The 15,580-nt window shown below is 46.2% G+C and overlaps 1 protein-coding gene across 1 annotated transcript in view; it reads right to left on the bottom strand.

The window, feature by feature from the left end:
* The window catches only part of LOC144508035 (NACHT, LRR and PYD domains-containing protein 5-like), a 36,399-nt gene extending 23,305 nt beyond the window's left edge, over positions 1–13,094 (bottom strand). Inside the window, exons 1-3 of the mRNA XM_078235748.1 lie at positions 12,489–13,094; positions 5,123–5,186; positions 2,580–2,927 (exon numbers count right to left, since the gene is read on the bottom strand). Coding sequence (XP_078091874.1) covers positions 2,580–2,927; positions 5,123–5,183 — 409 coding nt within the window. The 5' untranslated portion in view covers positions 5,184–5,186; positions 12,489–13,094. The remainder of the gene's footprint in view (positions 1–2,579; positions 2,928–5,122; positions 5,187–12,488) is intronic.
* Between the last annotated feature and the right edge of the window lie 2,486 nt (positions 13,095–15,580).

Raw genomic sequence — 15,580 nt, 5'->3', positions numbered from 1 at the left:
TATGTTTTTGGGAAAGAGATACAGAGGGAATGTAGGGACAAGCATATTGGCATTTGAAGGAAATAAATTTACAGGGATAGAGCAGGAGAATGGGATGACTGTATTGTGCCATGCAGAGCTCGCACAATTTCAATGAGTTGAATGACCTCCTCCTGCTATACATTACTCTAAGGTGGTTGTGAGCCACCTTCTTGAATACAGCTAAGTGGTTTACTAATCCATTTGAGAGGGCATTTAAGAATTAACCACACACTGTGCATCTGGTGTAATATATATACACCAGACCAGGTAAAGATGGCAGATAATAATTATTGGGAAAGACAATTTGGAAGTGACAATTTTAAAACTAGATTGCCAAGGCAGGTTTTCATCACATTCAGAAGGTTTGAAAAGAATGGATAATTACTAATTGTCAATTAAATTAATCTGATCATAAATGTTGATCTGTATTCATTTCCTGGGAATAAGCCTACTGAATGATATCACCTGGCTTTATCTTACGAAATGTTCCCTCAGTCAGTCTTTGGAAAAAGGCACCTGGGGATCTATGCAAATTACATGATATCCAGTTCAGGTTCCAAATAGTCATGGGATCAATAAGATAGATAGATAAATAAAAGACTTTTATTTAAGCAGCATCTTTCATGGCCATAGGACATCCCAAAGCACTTTACAGCCAATGAGATGTTTGTGATGTGTTGGCACACTTTTAATGTAGGGAATGTGGTAGTCCGCAGCATGGTCCAACAAGCAGCAATGTGATAAGCACCTGATGATCAGTAATGATTAAATCAGCCATGATTATTCAGCTTGCATATCAATTAGCATTGTTACACTCTGGATGATAATATGCTTATACTCGTCATGATATTCTGTTGCTTCAATACTTTGTGGGTTGTAACTTCTTGGCTAATTGCTCACAACTCAAATCCCATCAGTTTACCTTACACACTTACTTTCTCCCTGGTCTGCTATTTACAATGGGACCTTTAAACTCACCTACTTTACTGCAGCGAGTGGTGTTAAAAAAGGGTGTGTCCTCCTTCACTGTGGACTCTGAACCTGGTGATCTGCTGCACTGCCTGAATCTCATCTGGCCTGAGTAAGGAAGGTCGGGTGAGACTAGCACTGAAGAAATTTAGTGCAGGTAAATGGGTACGAAGTGGCAATTTGATGCCGAATGCCACTACAAGCAAGTTATGGCCCATCTATCTCTTCAGATATTTATTGTAAAAGAACCTTCTTCCCACTTTTCCCTGCAGTCCATTCAGCAATTAACATTTCATTCTTTCATCCCTGCATTGCTGTAGAGCCTGCGTGCCTCATCTGTGTGTCTGCCTGCCGTGTTTTAACCTAAAGGGTCAAAGAATTATTCTTCTGTAATATTTCATAACTCTAAATAATGCTATCCTTTTATTCTATTTAAGTAATTTTACATGCCTGTTATTACAAGACTTCAAATTATAACAGGCAGCTTAAACTCTCCATATCTAATGTGATATCCATAATATTTCCTTATAGATTTCTAACATCCAGGATCACCTTTGTTGCTCTCCCTTGGAAAGGATACGGTGGCCAGTGACAATGGAGGAAAACATTATAGGAAATGGGATGGGAAATGAATTATTAGGAAATTATTGACCAACACCTGGTCACCAGCTCGAAGGTTCTCTGAGCAACCAACAGGAGGATAAAATGTCAGAGAGTTAGGAGGGTGAGTACGGGGTCTGGCTTTCCTCTTTTAAACTTGGTTACCAGGTGAAAGGAGGGGGATAAAGTGGGTAAGGAGTATGCAATGCTGGGTCTTTACCCACATTACGCTGCTCGGGATTGTCAGGGTTTCTTTCACCCGAAATGGGGGGTGGGGTGGGGTGGTTCCTGCACCTCAGGACATGTTGATGAGATGGGTGGGCAAGTAACCAGCAATCCCATCCCATTCTCTACTACAATCAGGTGGGCACCCTCTTTGTAGGGATGCCTAAAAGAAATGCGCCTCACACCTTGCACCCTTTCTCTGATTGGAGAGTGACAGGCTGGAGGCGGGAACAGAGCAAATCCCTTTTCACTGACCCCGCCCCCCCCACCCAGGGATCAGAGGCGGAGGTCTTCCAGGCTGGGGTGGATAGCAGCCAAATAATTTTGGATTTGCTGGTCTACTATATGCCTCTCAGACCGATAGATCTGGGCTGCCATTAGTTGTTAAATGTCAGGTTTATGCCTGGGGACCTTTCAGAGTCTGGTTAATAACCATGGGCAGCTTCAAGTCAAGTTTAGTGGAATGTATCTCAAATTCAAATACAATAACAGCCTGAGTCAAGTGGAGAGAATAATTGATAAGTGGACGTTTTACTCAGACTGAAGAGAAATTCATCCTCTGCAAAGCACAAAGGTTGCTCAATTTGTCCTACGTACCTAACAAGCTCCATTCTCACGAATCTCCCTCAAGAACAGTCACTTTTAAATATATCAAAACTGTGCAACACTTTCCAGACGATCAGGAGTCTCTACCCAAACACAATTCCCTCAATAACATTTTCAAAGTTCTTTCATTTACTGCTGGGAGATATCTATGTGCTCACCATATAATTCCAGTTCCACCACATTCTCCAAGTAGCCATTTCCATCCTGTTGAATCACGAAGCAGGTGTAGTTGCCCTGATCTGACATAGTTGCTCCTTTCAGTCTGAGGGTAGCATTCCCTATGTGGAATTCTTGGGGAAACAGCTCAGTCCGTCCCCTGAATGCTGAGTCTTGATATTCTGGATGATTTTTCACACTGTAGAAGCTGTGAACCACGATTGAACTGAGTGTTCGCTGCCAGGTAATGACAAGATCCTTCAGTCTGAAATTGAGTGCAATAGGAAAGGTGCAGGGCAGCAATATGTCTTTACCTGAGACTCCATTAACCCGAGAGGAAGATCCCTCACCTAATAAAAATATAGGACATAAAAAAATACATAATCTTAATGAGAAACATGGAGGCACCAGCTGAGCATGAAATTGACTGGATTTCCATATCATTTGCAAGTTCAGCACACACTCCTGGAGGTTTCCCACCACTCCAGCATGATGTCACACTGTCACCAATTAGTACAGGTCTTTAAAAGTGTGGTCAAGGAGCAGCAGTAGCGAAGGAGAGCGAGGAGGTGAATACTGCTGAGCACAAACCCCTGGGGTGCAGGGTGGGGGGTCAGTCGCTGCCATGGCGCAGGATGGGTGGAGCGCTTGCATAGGTGCAGGACGTTGGGGAGCTCGGACATGTTCGGAGGGCCACAGGTCGGGAGGGGAGGGGAGGGGGGGGCGGTGTCGCCTCTGGCTTGGGGCATGTGTTTCACGCATTACCCCTGGACGCTGAATGATCTTTCAGGGATTTCATATGAGGTTGAGTCCCAACCCTACTAACAGGCTCTGTGGCTGATTGTGGACATTCCATCCCAGGCCCCACTAACAGTAACAGGTACCAGGTCTGGCAGCTGCTGCTCCAATCAAGGGAGATCAGCAGTGTTCACACCGCTCCTTAGACTGCATGATTTCCAATCACATGATAGTCACGAGGGTGCTTCTTCACCATCTGTCTGCAATGCAAGCCATTCCCGGAAGCTAGTGCGCCAGTGTCGAGGTGGCAAGTCTATGCTTCAAGGTTCCCAATGGGGAACTCCTCATAGCCACCCTTATGCTTTATGTGAGCGCTGTAGCACAGAGTCCAGTCTGCCACATGCTGCCGGCAATGGCCTGTGGTCTCGGGAGTCTGCACTTGGGGGACTGGCCATCTGGAGGGGCAGGCTCGTGATGCACACCAGCGACCACGTAACTGCAGTCTGGATGCAGAATGCATCATGCCAGATCATGTGAGGTGAGGATACAGCTGTGTAGGAGGCCATTGGTGACCATAAGGGGACATGGCAAAGATGTGGCAACAGTCGGCAGCCCATCAAGGTGGGACACGGCACTGGGGATGGTGTCCAGTTGGCAGAGTCCAGAGTTATGGGGACACGGGTTACTGGGAGAGATTGATGGGCCCATGATGGATCACCTTATGGACTGTCTTTCTCTCTCCTTAACAAGCCCCCAACTCCCCCACCCACCATTTTGGAAATTGTCCTTGCTGCTGCGATGAACAAGGCCAACCCAGGCTTGAGGCTGCAGCATGAGGTCAGGGGCCGCTGGTAGGGGCCAGGACCTGGAAGCCCATTGACTCGAGGTGGTGGGGAAGGGGGAGGGCACGCAGAGGATTATGGAGACAGAGACTCCAACTCTATAGGACCCGCATGTCCTTCAATGGGCTGCTGGACGCCGTGTGCCACTGCAGACTACGTCTCAGCAGGGAGACTGTGAAGTACCCATGTCGCGTCCTTACGGACCTGGCACCTCGTGGGGCAGGAAGACACCTGCTCCCGATGGCCGTGAAGGTGACGGTGGCTGTAAACATTTATGCGCATGGGTCTTTCCAGGGCTCAAGCAGGGACTTCTGCGGCACCTCGCAGGCATTGGCACGGATGCCTTGTACACCCAGGCAGCCAACTACATCCACTTTGACATGTGCCAGGCCCAACAGGAAGTCCGGGCTGCAGGCTTCTCTGCCATCACTGGGGTGCCCCATGTAGAGGAGGCTATGGATGGCATGCACATCGCCCTGCAGGCCCCATGGAATCAGCGAGTGCCCTTTATTAACAGGAAGGGGCTCCACTCCCTGAATGTCCAGATAGTTTGTGATATCATGCACATGTGTCATACCACCCGGGGAGTGTGCACAATTGCTACATCTTGTACAGCTCAGATATCCCTGGGGTCTTTGAGGACCACCCCAGGCTGCGGGGATGGCTTGTGGGGGACTAAGACTACCCGCTGTGGTCCTGGTTGATGACACCCAGTGTGGAGGCCTGACACTGAGGCAGAGATCTGTTATAATGAGGCCCACGCTGCCACCCGGTCCGTCATTGACCAGTGCACCGGGCTTCTGAAGATGTGGTTCCGCTGCCTGGACTCTCCAGTACATTCCCCAGAGGGTCTCCCACATCGTCATGGTCTAGTGTGCACTCTACAACCTGGCACAGCAATGGGGAGACATCCAGGAGGAGGAGGTGAACCAGGTGGATGCCCCTGCAGAGGAGGGGGACCTTACCGAAAAGAAACTGCTGGAGGAAGAGAAGTGACAACAGCGTGATGCACAGTGGATTCGCCATGGCCTGAAAAATAAAAACCCATTAAATAAGAATGAGTGATTTCATTATTTCTCCAAGCACCTATTCAAGATTTGTGGCAAATATATATCCAGAGAGACTGACAATAAACAAAGCAGCAGAAAAGAGTTTCACATTATCAAGTTTCTCTGGTGTAAGTTGAAGGGTTCACTCCTCCTTTCTGTTTCTTGCTCCACCCAAACTGATCCTATTTCTTTATTATTCGAGTTAACATTCTTTCTCTCTACTGTCTTTATCCCAAACTTTTGCATCATCCTTTTTCATTTTATCTTCTAAAAGTGAAGTATCCTGGGATGCTTACTTCCCAGTCTTGGTCTCTTTGCAATCATGTCTCTGTAATGGCTATGACATCAAACCTATTAATTCGCTCTCTCATTAATTTGTCTAATTTGTTGCAAAGCCTTTACGCATTCATATACTGTGCCTTTAGCTTTCTTCTAATTTTGCCTGACATCATCTTAGTTGCTTATATCCTATAAACTTCTTGGGTGTGATCTTACTAGTCGATCGGCGTGACAAGCCAGAAAGATAGGATGAGTGGTGAAAAATCAGGTTTGTGCCCAGTTTCTCATCTCTCGCGGCACTGTCTTGCCGGCAAAATCAGCTTTGTGCTCAGAAAGGAAGCGAAGCTGATTTCAATATTAATGACATAATTTACGTGTCATTAATGAGTCCTGGACGGACGCTACCATCTCGGCTCACTTACCTCAACCCACTTGCCGGTCGAGGTTCTCACCGGCAAGAATCCTAGATGGTCCCCACCAATGAGAACCTGACGTGATGGTCTCGCCGGTGGGACCGGAGGCCATTGATGCCCCCCGGGTGCTGAGAAGCAGGGCTGGGCTGTGCCAATGGGACAGTGCCAGCCAGGCAGTGCCCACCTGGCACCCTGGCCTTGCCCACCGGGAATCTTGGCAGTGCCAAGGGGGCAGGGCCTGAAGGGTGGTGCCTGAGGGGGAAGGGAACTCTGTAGGGTAGGGGGAGTTGATCAGTGGGAGTGGCAATCGGGGAGAGTAGGTGGAACTCTGCAAGGGTGGTGAGATCGGGGTGCCTGCGTAATAGCGTCCCAGGATCTCAGCAGCTGGCTTCACAGGCGAGCTGAGGCTCCAACGAACCCCCTACTGTTTTCTCGTCGGTTCAATACTTAAGTTTTTAAAAATAATTCTGCCCCATAACTCTTTGTCCTTTCCTGACCCACTCTGCTTAGTTTTATCCAAAATATTATTCTGCTCCAGAGCCTTGACATTTCCCACGTTGCTTTTAATTCATCCTTTTGTGGGTCCACCCACTCCAACTCTGCAACATTTGCAGCCCAGACTGCAGCTTAACAATTCTGAGCTGAATGTGCTTGATCTGCCGATACTTCTCACAGATAGATCTCCACAAACTCCAACATGTGGCAGTTACAATACATTGTCTTCCCTGACATATCCATCTGCCTGTAGTTTACTTATTTGATCAATTTTTTAATTGAATGGATTATTTCAGTTCCATTAATTAGTTGGTTTATCTAGTTTTAGTTACTAAGTTAGTAAGTAATAGAGTTACAATTTCCTAGCTAAGAGACAGAGAAAACTGCTCTTTTTAAATCACAAATCTGGCTCTTAGCTTCTGCTCTTTTCAATTATAAAAAAACTGACCGACTATTCACCAATTGTCTTGTAGTCACTTATATCTGGGCCCTCCAGTAGACCACTTTTGTTAAATAAAGAATTTACTTGCTATTCACTTGCCCTATTTACTCACCTTCAAGAATACCTCTCAGGGAGCTCTGTTGACAGTCTTGGATTAGCACAGAGTAATGATGGTCTGTGGCTCCCTTGGTTGCTGTCACTTGGCAAATTGCAAATGGTTTAAAAAAGCTCAAACTAAAGAGTTGAACGTGGCAGAAAATTATGTCCAGTTGGTTAATGTGTCAACATTAATAGTCTGTTGAGGACTGAGTACCTGAGTGTTTTTGTAGAAGTTTCGTTGTTGTGGTAATTCAAGACAGAGGAATACTGAAAGGAAAACCTGGAAGCGGATCTTTGATGAAAACAGCTGAGGGAAGTGATTGTGTAAAACAAGATTTTAAAGCGTGTCTTTCTGAAAGTGGACTTGTGTGACAATAATCCACCATGTTGGCGGGGGGGGGGGGGCGGTTTGTGTTAGTGTGTGGAACTTGGGAGAAATCCACAGATCAATTGAGTGACGTCTGCCATTGGGTTTCGGAGTGGGGTGTTGTCTGACCACAGGTAGCCTGTTGGGTTACAGGAAGTGCGTGATTGTTGAGAACATTATGAAACAAGATATATTGTGTAACTTGTGTATCCTTAAAATCCATGTACACTTGTGAAAATAACTGGGTCCCAGAGAAAAGTTCCTGGAGAATGGGTCCCGGAGAAAAACTTCTGGAAAATGGTCCTGGAGGAAATCTCCTGGAGGATGGGTCCCAGGGAAAAGTTCCTGGAGACATGTTCCCAGAGATGAGAGCTTGGCCCCCATCATTCAGTTGGAGTCAGTGGAGAACATATACGTCCTGCTGCATTGAACGGAAATTTGGCTGAACGCTAAGTTTTCCGCTCTTGCTGGCAGCGGCAGCATGGTGTGAATGGCCAGAGAATTCCGGCCAGGGGCTCTCCAGCAACTCTGCTGCAGTGGTTTCAAGCTAATTCAAGGGAACCAGAGGCCCAGATAAATGTAAAGGGTTCCAGAGCAGTGAAAGCCTGGGGTGTTGTGTAGCGAGCAATCCCAGTCTCTGGAGGCTGGGGTGGGGGTAGAGTTCTGTAGATCCCATAAGGGAGGGCCTCTCCAGTCAGAACAAAGAAAAGGACAGCACAGGAACAGGCCCTTCGGTCCTCCAAGCCTGTGCCAATCGTGATACTCTAACTAAACTATAAAAACTTCCTGCCCTTACTCGGTCCGTATCCCCCTATTCCCTCCCTATTCATCTCCCCATCCAGATGCCTCTTAAAAGGTTGCTAATGTGCCTGCATCCACCACCTTCTCTGGCAGTGCATTCCAGGCACCCACCACTCTGTGCGTGAAAAACCTCCCCCGCACACCTCCCTTAAACTTTCCCTCTCTCACTTTGAACCTGTGCCCTCTTGTAATTGACACTTCCACCTTGGGAAAAGCCTCTGACTATCCACGCTGTCTATGCCTCTATAATTTTGTAGACCTCTATCAGGTCTCCCCTCAGCCTCCATCTTTCCAGTGAAAACAATCCTAGTTTATTCAGCCTCTCCTCATGGCCAACACCCTTAAGACCAGGCAACATCCTGGTGAACCTTCTTTGCACTCTCTCCAATGCTTCCACGTCCTTCTGGTAGTGTGGCTACCAGAACTGCACGCAATAGTCCAGATGTGGCCTAACCACGGTTTTATATAGCTGCAACATGATTTGCCAACTCTTGTACTCAATGCCCGGCTGATGGAAGGCAAGCATGCCATATGCTTTCTTAATCACCTTGCCACCTGTGTTACCACTTTTAGGGAACTGTGGAGTTGCATGCCCAGATCCTTCTATATGTTAATATTCTTAAAGGTTCTGTCATTTACAGTATAATTCACATCAAAATTTGATCCTCCAAAATGCATCACCTCGCATTTTTCTGGATTAAACTTCATCTGCCATTTCTGTGCCCAACTCTGCAATCTATCTATATCCTGTTGTATCCTCTGACAGTCCCTGGCACTATCAGCAACTCGACCAATCTTCGTGTCATCCGCAAACTGACTAATCAGACCACCCACATTTTCCTCCAGATCATTTATATATACTACAAACAACAGAGATCCCAGCACTGATCCCTGTGGAACACCACTAGCTACAAATCTCCACTCGGAAAAACACTCTTCCACCACTACTCTCTGTCTTCTATAACCAAGCCAGTTCTGTATCCATCTAGCCAGCCCCGAATCCCATGTGATTTTAGTTTTTGTATCTGTCTGCCAAGTGGGACCATGTCAAAACTTATTAAAGTCCACATAAACAACATCCACAGCCCTTCCCTCATCAATTACTTTTGTTACCTCTTCAAAAAAACTCAATCAAGTTGGTGAGACATGACCTTCCCTGTACAAAACCATGCTGCCTGTCACTAACTAGTCCATTTTCTTCCAAATGTGCGCATATATCCTGTACCTCAGTATCTTCTCCAAAAGCTTCCCCACCACTGATGTCAGGCTCACTGGCCTATAATTTGCAGGATTATCCCTGCTTGTTTTCTTAAACAAGGGAACAACATTGGCTATTCTCCAGTCCTCTAGAACCTCGACTGTGGTACCGCCGCAACAGGTCCATAGCAGACTCCATTTCTCTGGCCCTGCACTCAACCCTGGAACACCTTGATAACAAGGACACCTATGTCAGACTCCTATTTGTTGACTACAGCTCAGCCTTCAACACTATTATTCCCACGAAACACATCTCCAAACTCCGTGGCCTGGGCCTCGGCATCTCCCTCTGCGACTGGGTCCTGAACTTCCTAACTCACAGACCACAATCAGTAAGGATAGGCAACAACACCTCCTCCAAGATCATCCTCAATACGGGTGCCCCATAAGGTTGTGTTCTCAGCCCCCTACAATACTCCTTATACACCTATGACTGTGCGGCCAAATTCCCCTCCAATTCGATTTTCAAGTTTGTTGACGACACTACCGTAGTGAGTCGGATCTCAAACAATGACGAGACAGAGTACAGGAATGAGATAGAGAATCTGGTGAATTAGTGTGGCAACAATAATCTCTCCCTCAATGTCAACAAAACGAAGGAGATTGTCATCGACTTCAGGAAAGGAGAACATGCCCCTCTCTACATCAATGGGGACGAAGTAGAAAGGGTCGAGAGCTTCAAGTTTTTGGATGTCCAGATCACCAACAATTTGTCCTGGTCCTCCCATGCCGACACTATAGTTAAGAAAGCTCACCAATGCCTCTACTTTCTCAGAGGACGAAGGAAATTTGGCATATCAGCTATGACTCTCACCAATTTTTACAGATGTACCATAGAAAGCATTATTTCTGGTTGTATCACAGCTTGGTATAGCTCCTACTCTGCCCAAGACCGCAAGGATCTACAAAAGGTCATGAATGTAGCCCAATCCATCACGCAAACCAGCCTCCCATCCATTGACTCGGTCTACATTTCCTGCTGCCTCGGCAAAGCAGCCAGCATAATTAAGGACCCCATGCACCCCGGACATTCTCTCTTCCACCTTCTTCCGTCAGGGAAAAGATACAGAAGTCTGAGATCACGTACCAACCGACTCAAGAACAGCTTCTTCCCTGCTGCTGTCAAGACTTTTGAATGGACTTCCCTTGCATTAAGTTGATCTTTCTCTACACTCTAGCTATGACTGTAACACTGCACTCTCTCGTTTCCTTCTCTATGAACGGTATGTTTTGTCTGTATAGCGCACAAGAAACAACACTTTTCACTGTATGATAATATGTGACAATAATGTATCAAATCAAATCGAAGAGGATGTGAAGATATCCGTGAAGAGCCCTGCAACATTCCTCAGCCTGCTCTTACTTTGAGTTATGTTTATCTCAGTCTCATTTTCTTCCTCAGTCCCTACACTTATTGGCCTGCTGTTCTGATTCCCACCCCTCTGCCACACTAGTTTAAACCCTCCCAAACAGCACTATCAAACCTCCGAAGGGGGCTTCTGTTGATGGGTTCCCACCCAAAGTCGAACTTCCTTTAATGTGGAAATGCCAGCGTTGAGACTGGGGTGGGCACAGTAAGAAGTCTCACAACACCAGGTTACACTCCAACAGGTTTATTTGGAATCACGAGCTTTCGGAGCACTGCTCCTTCTTCAGGTGAGTCTTCTGTACTGGGACCTCTGCTATTTGTGATATATATAAATGATTTGGAAGAAGGTGTAACTGGTGTAATCAGCAAGTTTGCGGATGACACGAAGATGGCTGGACTTGCGGATAGCGAAGAGCATTGTCGGGCAATACAGCAGGATATAGATAGGCTGGAAAATTGGGCGGAAAGGTGGCAGATGGAGTTTAATCCGGATAAATGCGAAGTGATGCATTTTGGAAGAAATAATGTAGGGAGGAGTTATACAATAAATGGCAGAGTCATCAGGAGTATAGAAACACAGAGGGACCTAGGTGTGCAAGTCCACAAATCCTTGAAGGTGGCAACACAGGTGGAGAAGAAGGCATATGGTATGCTTGCCTTTATAGGACGGGGTATAGAGTATAAAAGCTGGAGTCTGATGATGCAGCTGTATAGAACGCTGGTTAGGCCACATTTGGAATACTGCGTCCAGTTCTGGTCGCCACACTACCAGAAGGACGTGGAGGCGTTAGAGAGAGTGCAGCGAAGGTTTACCAGGATGTTGCCTGGTATGGAGGATCTTAGCTATGAGGAGAGATTGGGTAAACTGGGGTTGTTCTCCCTGGAAAGACGGAGAATGAGGGGAGATCTAATAGAGGTGTACAAGATTATGAAGGGGATAGATAGGTGAGAGGGGCGAAGTATAACTCAGATATTAGAGGGATGTTTTTTACACAGAGGGTGGTGGGGGCCTGGAATGCGCTGCCAAGTAGGGTGGTGGAGGCAGGCACGCTGACATCGTTTAAGACTTACCTGGATAGTCACATGAGCAGCCTGGGAATGGAGGGATACAAACGATTGGTCTAGTTGGACCAAGGAGCGGCACAGGCTTTGGAGGGCCGAAGGGCCTGTTTCCTGTGCTGTACTGTTCTTTGTTCATCAGGTGTCGCCTAATGAAAGAGCAGCGCTCTGAACGCTGGTGATCCGAAATAAACCTGTAGGATTTTAACCTGGTGTTGTGAGACTTCTTACTGAATTTTCTTTGGCCTGGAGTCTCCACTGCTGTGAATGGAGATTTGGCTGAGCGCCAAATTGTCCGTTCTCGCTGGTGCGCGTGAGACTGGGGAATTCCAGCCTTTATTTCTGGATTTCCTCACAGAGCTTCAATCCGCCCGTTTGCCTAAAATTTGAGGCTCGAAAGTGGCCACTAATTGGCAGGTTAAGAGCCTCACTTCGGGGCAAGGGCGGGCTTCGCGCCGAGGCCTCACGGCCTCAGTATAAAATCGGTGTGAGGTCGGGACAGGCAGTGAGCTGGGGTGGTCGTCCCTGCAATCCCAGGGAGCAGGAAATTCAGGTCAGGATCGCGGGGTCGGTTTCGGCCTCACATTCAGAACCATTGTCATTGTTGGGGTCAACATTGCAAAAGTGAAACTAACTTGTAAAACTTCAAGATAAACATTTAACACGAATCATCGATTAAAAAATAATACACATTCACTTACAAGACTTTTCTAAATGTTGCAGAATCTTTCCCTTCCGTGATTTTGGGCAATTTAACTTCATAAATTTACCACCTTCACTTCTCCATTAACAAGTTGCGCAGTTTATTTTCAGTTTCCCGGTATCGCTTTATCAGAAAGTGGGAGGTCACAGTGTCAGAGTGAACTTTGTACTGTACATTGCTGCAAATGTCAAAACACGGAGAACTCTGAATTGCAGGTTCTGTTGAAACCCATTCCCACAATGAAGTTGTTAGCTCCGCTCCAGAATTCATTCTCTGCTGTGGGCCTTTGTGTCGATTGCAGAAGCTGCTTTAGTTTAACTTAGTTCCTGTATTGAGATTCAAAATCGAAACTAAATATGAATAACCGACTCCCCAAAGTTTTACAGGAAGCGGCTAACATAAATAACTTGTATCTATAAAATTGCAGATATCCGCTCGTCAGCTACTAGCTTTTGGACTCCGTCTGATCTGTAAATAAAAGTTAGAGATATTGGAAAGTCAAGACTTTCCAACCGGGCAGGATTCCGGGGGTTGAATGCAGGTGTGCTGACGGGTGTGAAAATTGGTTTTGCCCGCCGCATCTTTCCCCAGGGCCATTTTCCCTGGAGCAAAATGGCCGGGAAGGGGGACGGCAGGGCTTCCCACCCACAAGTGACAGATAGTCAGTTAAATGCATTTAAAGATCACAGAGCTTTTGTCCGGAATTGGAATTTTCCAGTTACCTGCTACTTCCCCCGCCCCCATACCCTTGCCCATCCGCCAAAGTGTTGAATCAGCACAGGAGGAGGCCACTTGTATCATATTTGCACCAGCTCTCCCCAGGAGCAATATTCACCTACATCTACTCCCTATCAATCCTCAGCCAGTCTTCGATTCCAATTGATCTGAGTCATATCCATTCTCACCCCATTGAGGTGGGCTTTCCCCAGTTAATTATTTTTATTCTCGATTGTACCTTGTCCTTTTTCATAGCCAACCTAAACTTTATGATATCGTGATCACTATTCAACTAGATTCAACTATTGACACTCGATCCATTTCCAAGAGTCAGACCTAGAAATGCCATTTTTCTTGATAGACTAAAAATAGATTGCTGTGGAAAGCTTTCCTGACCACATTCTAGGAATGCTTTTTTTGATGGAATCTATCCCAGGCTGCTCAGGGAGACGAGAGATGAAATCACTGGGCCTCTGACGCAAATCTTTGTCTCGTCACTGGACACAGGTGAGGTCCCAGATGATTGGAGGATAGCTAATGTGGTCCCGTTATTTAAGAAGGGTAGGAAGGATAATCCTGGAAATTATAGGCCGCTGAGCGTGACGTCTGTGGTCGGGAAGTTGTTGGAGAGGATTCTTAGAGATAGGATGTATGCGCATTTAGAAAGGAATAAACTCATTAACGATAGTCAGCATGGTTTTGTGAGAGGGAGGTCCTGCCTCACTAACCTGGTGGAGTTTTTTGAAGAAGTGACTAGAATGGTTGACGAGGGAAGGGCCGTGGATGTCGTCTATATGGACTTTAGTAAAGCGTTTGACAGAGGAGGTTTACCAGGATGTTGCCTGGTATGGAAGGGCTTAGTTATGAGGAGAGATTGGGTAAACTGGGGTTGTTCTCACTGGAAAAACGGAGGATGAGGGGTGACCTAATAGAGGTGTATAAAATTATGAAAGGCATAGATAGGGTGAACGGTGGGAAGCTTTTTCCCAGATCGGTGGTGACGTTCACGAGGGGTTCAAGGTGAGGGGGGGGGGAGGTTTAACACGGATATCAGAAGGACGTATTTTACACAGAGGGTGGTGGGGGCCTGGAATGCGCTGCCGGGCAAGGTGGTGGAGGCGGACACACTGGGAACGTTTAAGACTTATCTAGATAGCCACATGAACGGAGTGGGAATGGAGGGATACAAAAGAATGGTCTAGTTTGGACCAGGGAGTGGCGCGGGCTTGGAGGGCTGAAGGGCCTGTTCCTGTGCTGTATTGTTCTTTGTTCTTTCCTCTCTGACCTTTAACCTTCTACTAACCAAGTCTATATGTGGATAATTAAAGTATCCCATTATTCTTGCACTCTATTATTCTTGCACCTTTCAATAATTTTTTTGCAAATGTGTTCATCTACAACTTTCCCAATGGTAGGTACCCTATAGTACGCACTGAACAATATAATGACACCTTTTTTTGTTTCTTAGCTCTAGTCAACTGGATTGATCCCTGTCAAAGGCATCCTCTCTCTTTAGCACTGCATTGTTATCTTTAATGGATATTGTCACCTCACCCCCTAAGAATATTATAGAATTAGCAGGAATTGTACTGTAAACCCTTAGCAGAAGGTTATATGCTTTCTGTTTCTGTCTCTCTTCAGAAAAAAATATTCCTAGCAGCCAACACTGAGACAAAACAAAGGTGTACACATTCCAGAACTGCTAGCAGTGAGCCTTTTAGTGCCTTGTCTATCCTTTTATTTGTACAAGTATCTGGGAAAGGTTAGCAACAGATCCTCAGCATACGGTACACTAAAAGAATGACCTTTAACTAAGTAATGGATTGGGTGGGGGGGGGGGGGGGGGGCGCGGGGTGGTGGAGTGGGGGGAGTTGGCTTTCCTGACATCTTGGGTATCTTTCCTGCATTAATGAGTTTGAAGTTTTCAAACAAGCAATTGACATGGCGAAACTGCCAGCCGCTTGTAGGGCAGCCTCCTTCTTCAGATGGAAGATGGGCCAGAGAAGATAGAGGAAGACCGGGGGAAGGGTTTCTGAATATTTCAGCTGAGAGCAGAATGCTGTCATCATAAGCTACTGAGATAAGCACATTGAGTAAACTGTCAACACATGTAGAGTATTTATTAATTGCAACCAGGAGTAATCACGGAACCACAGATAGAGAGTCAACAGCGAAAACAGTGCATCTAGAACGAGAAATATTCTGGAAGGTGAGGAAAAGATTACTAGCATATTTTTGATAAAGAATTTCAGAAAGACAAAATTAGGTTGAAGAAAGTTCAGAAAGAGTTGGCCTACAGTACACATACTTTACAAAAAGTACAAGGATTTTAGGGATCAGATAGATAAGTTGCAAAACTTAAAACAAAAGTTA

The sequence above is a fragment of the Mustelus asterias genome, chromosome 19 (genome assembly GCF_964213995.1).
Source record: "Mustelus asterias chromosome 19, sMusAst1.hap1.1, whole genome shotgun sequence".
Taxonomy (NCBI): Eukaryota; Metazoa; Chordata; class Chondrichthyes; order Carcharhiniformes; family Triakidae; genus Mustelus; species Mustelus asterias.
This window is presented reverse-complemented; position numbering and strand designations above follow the sequence as displayed.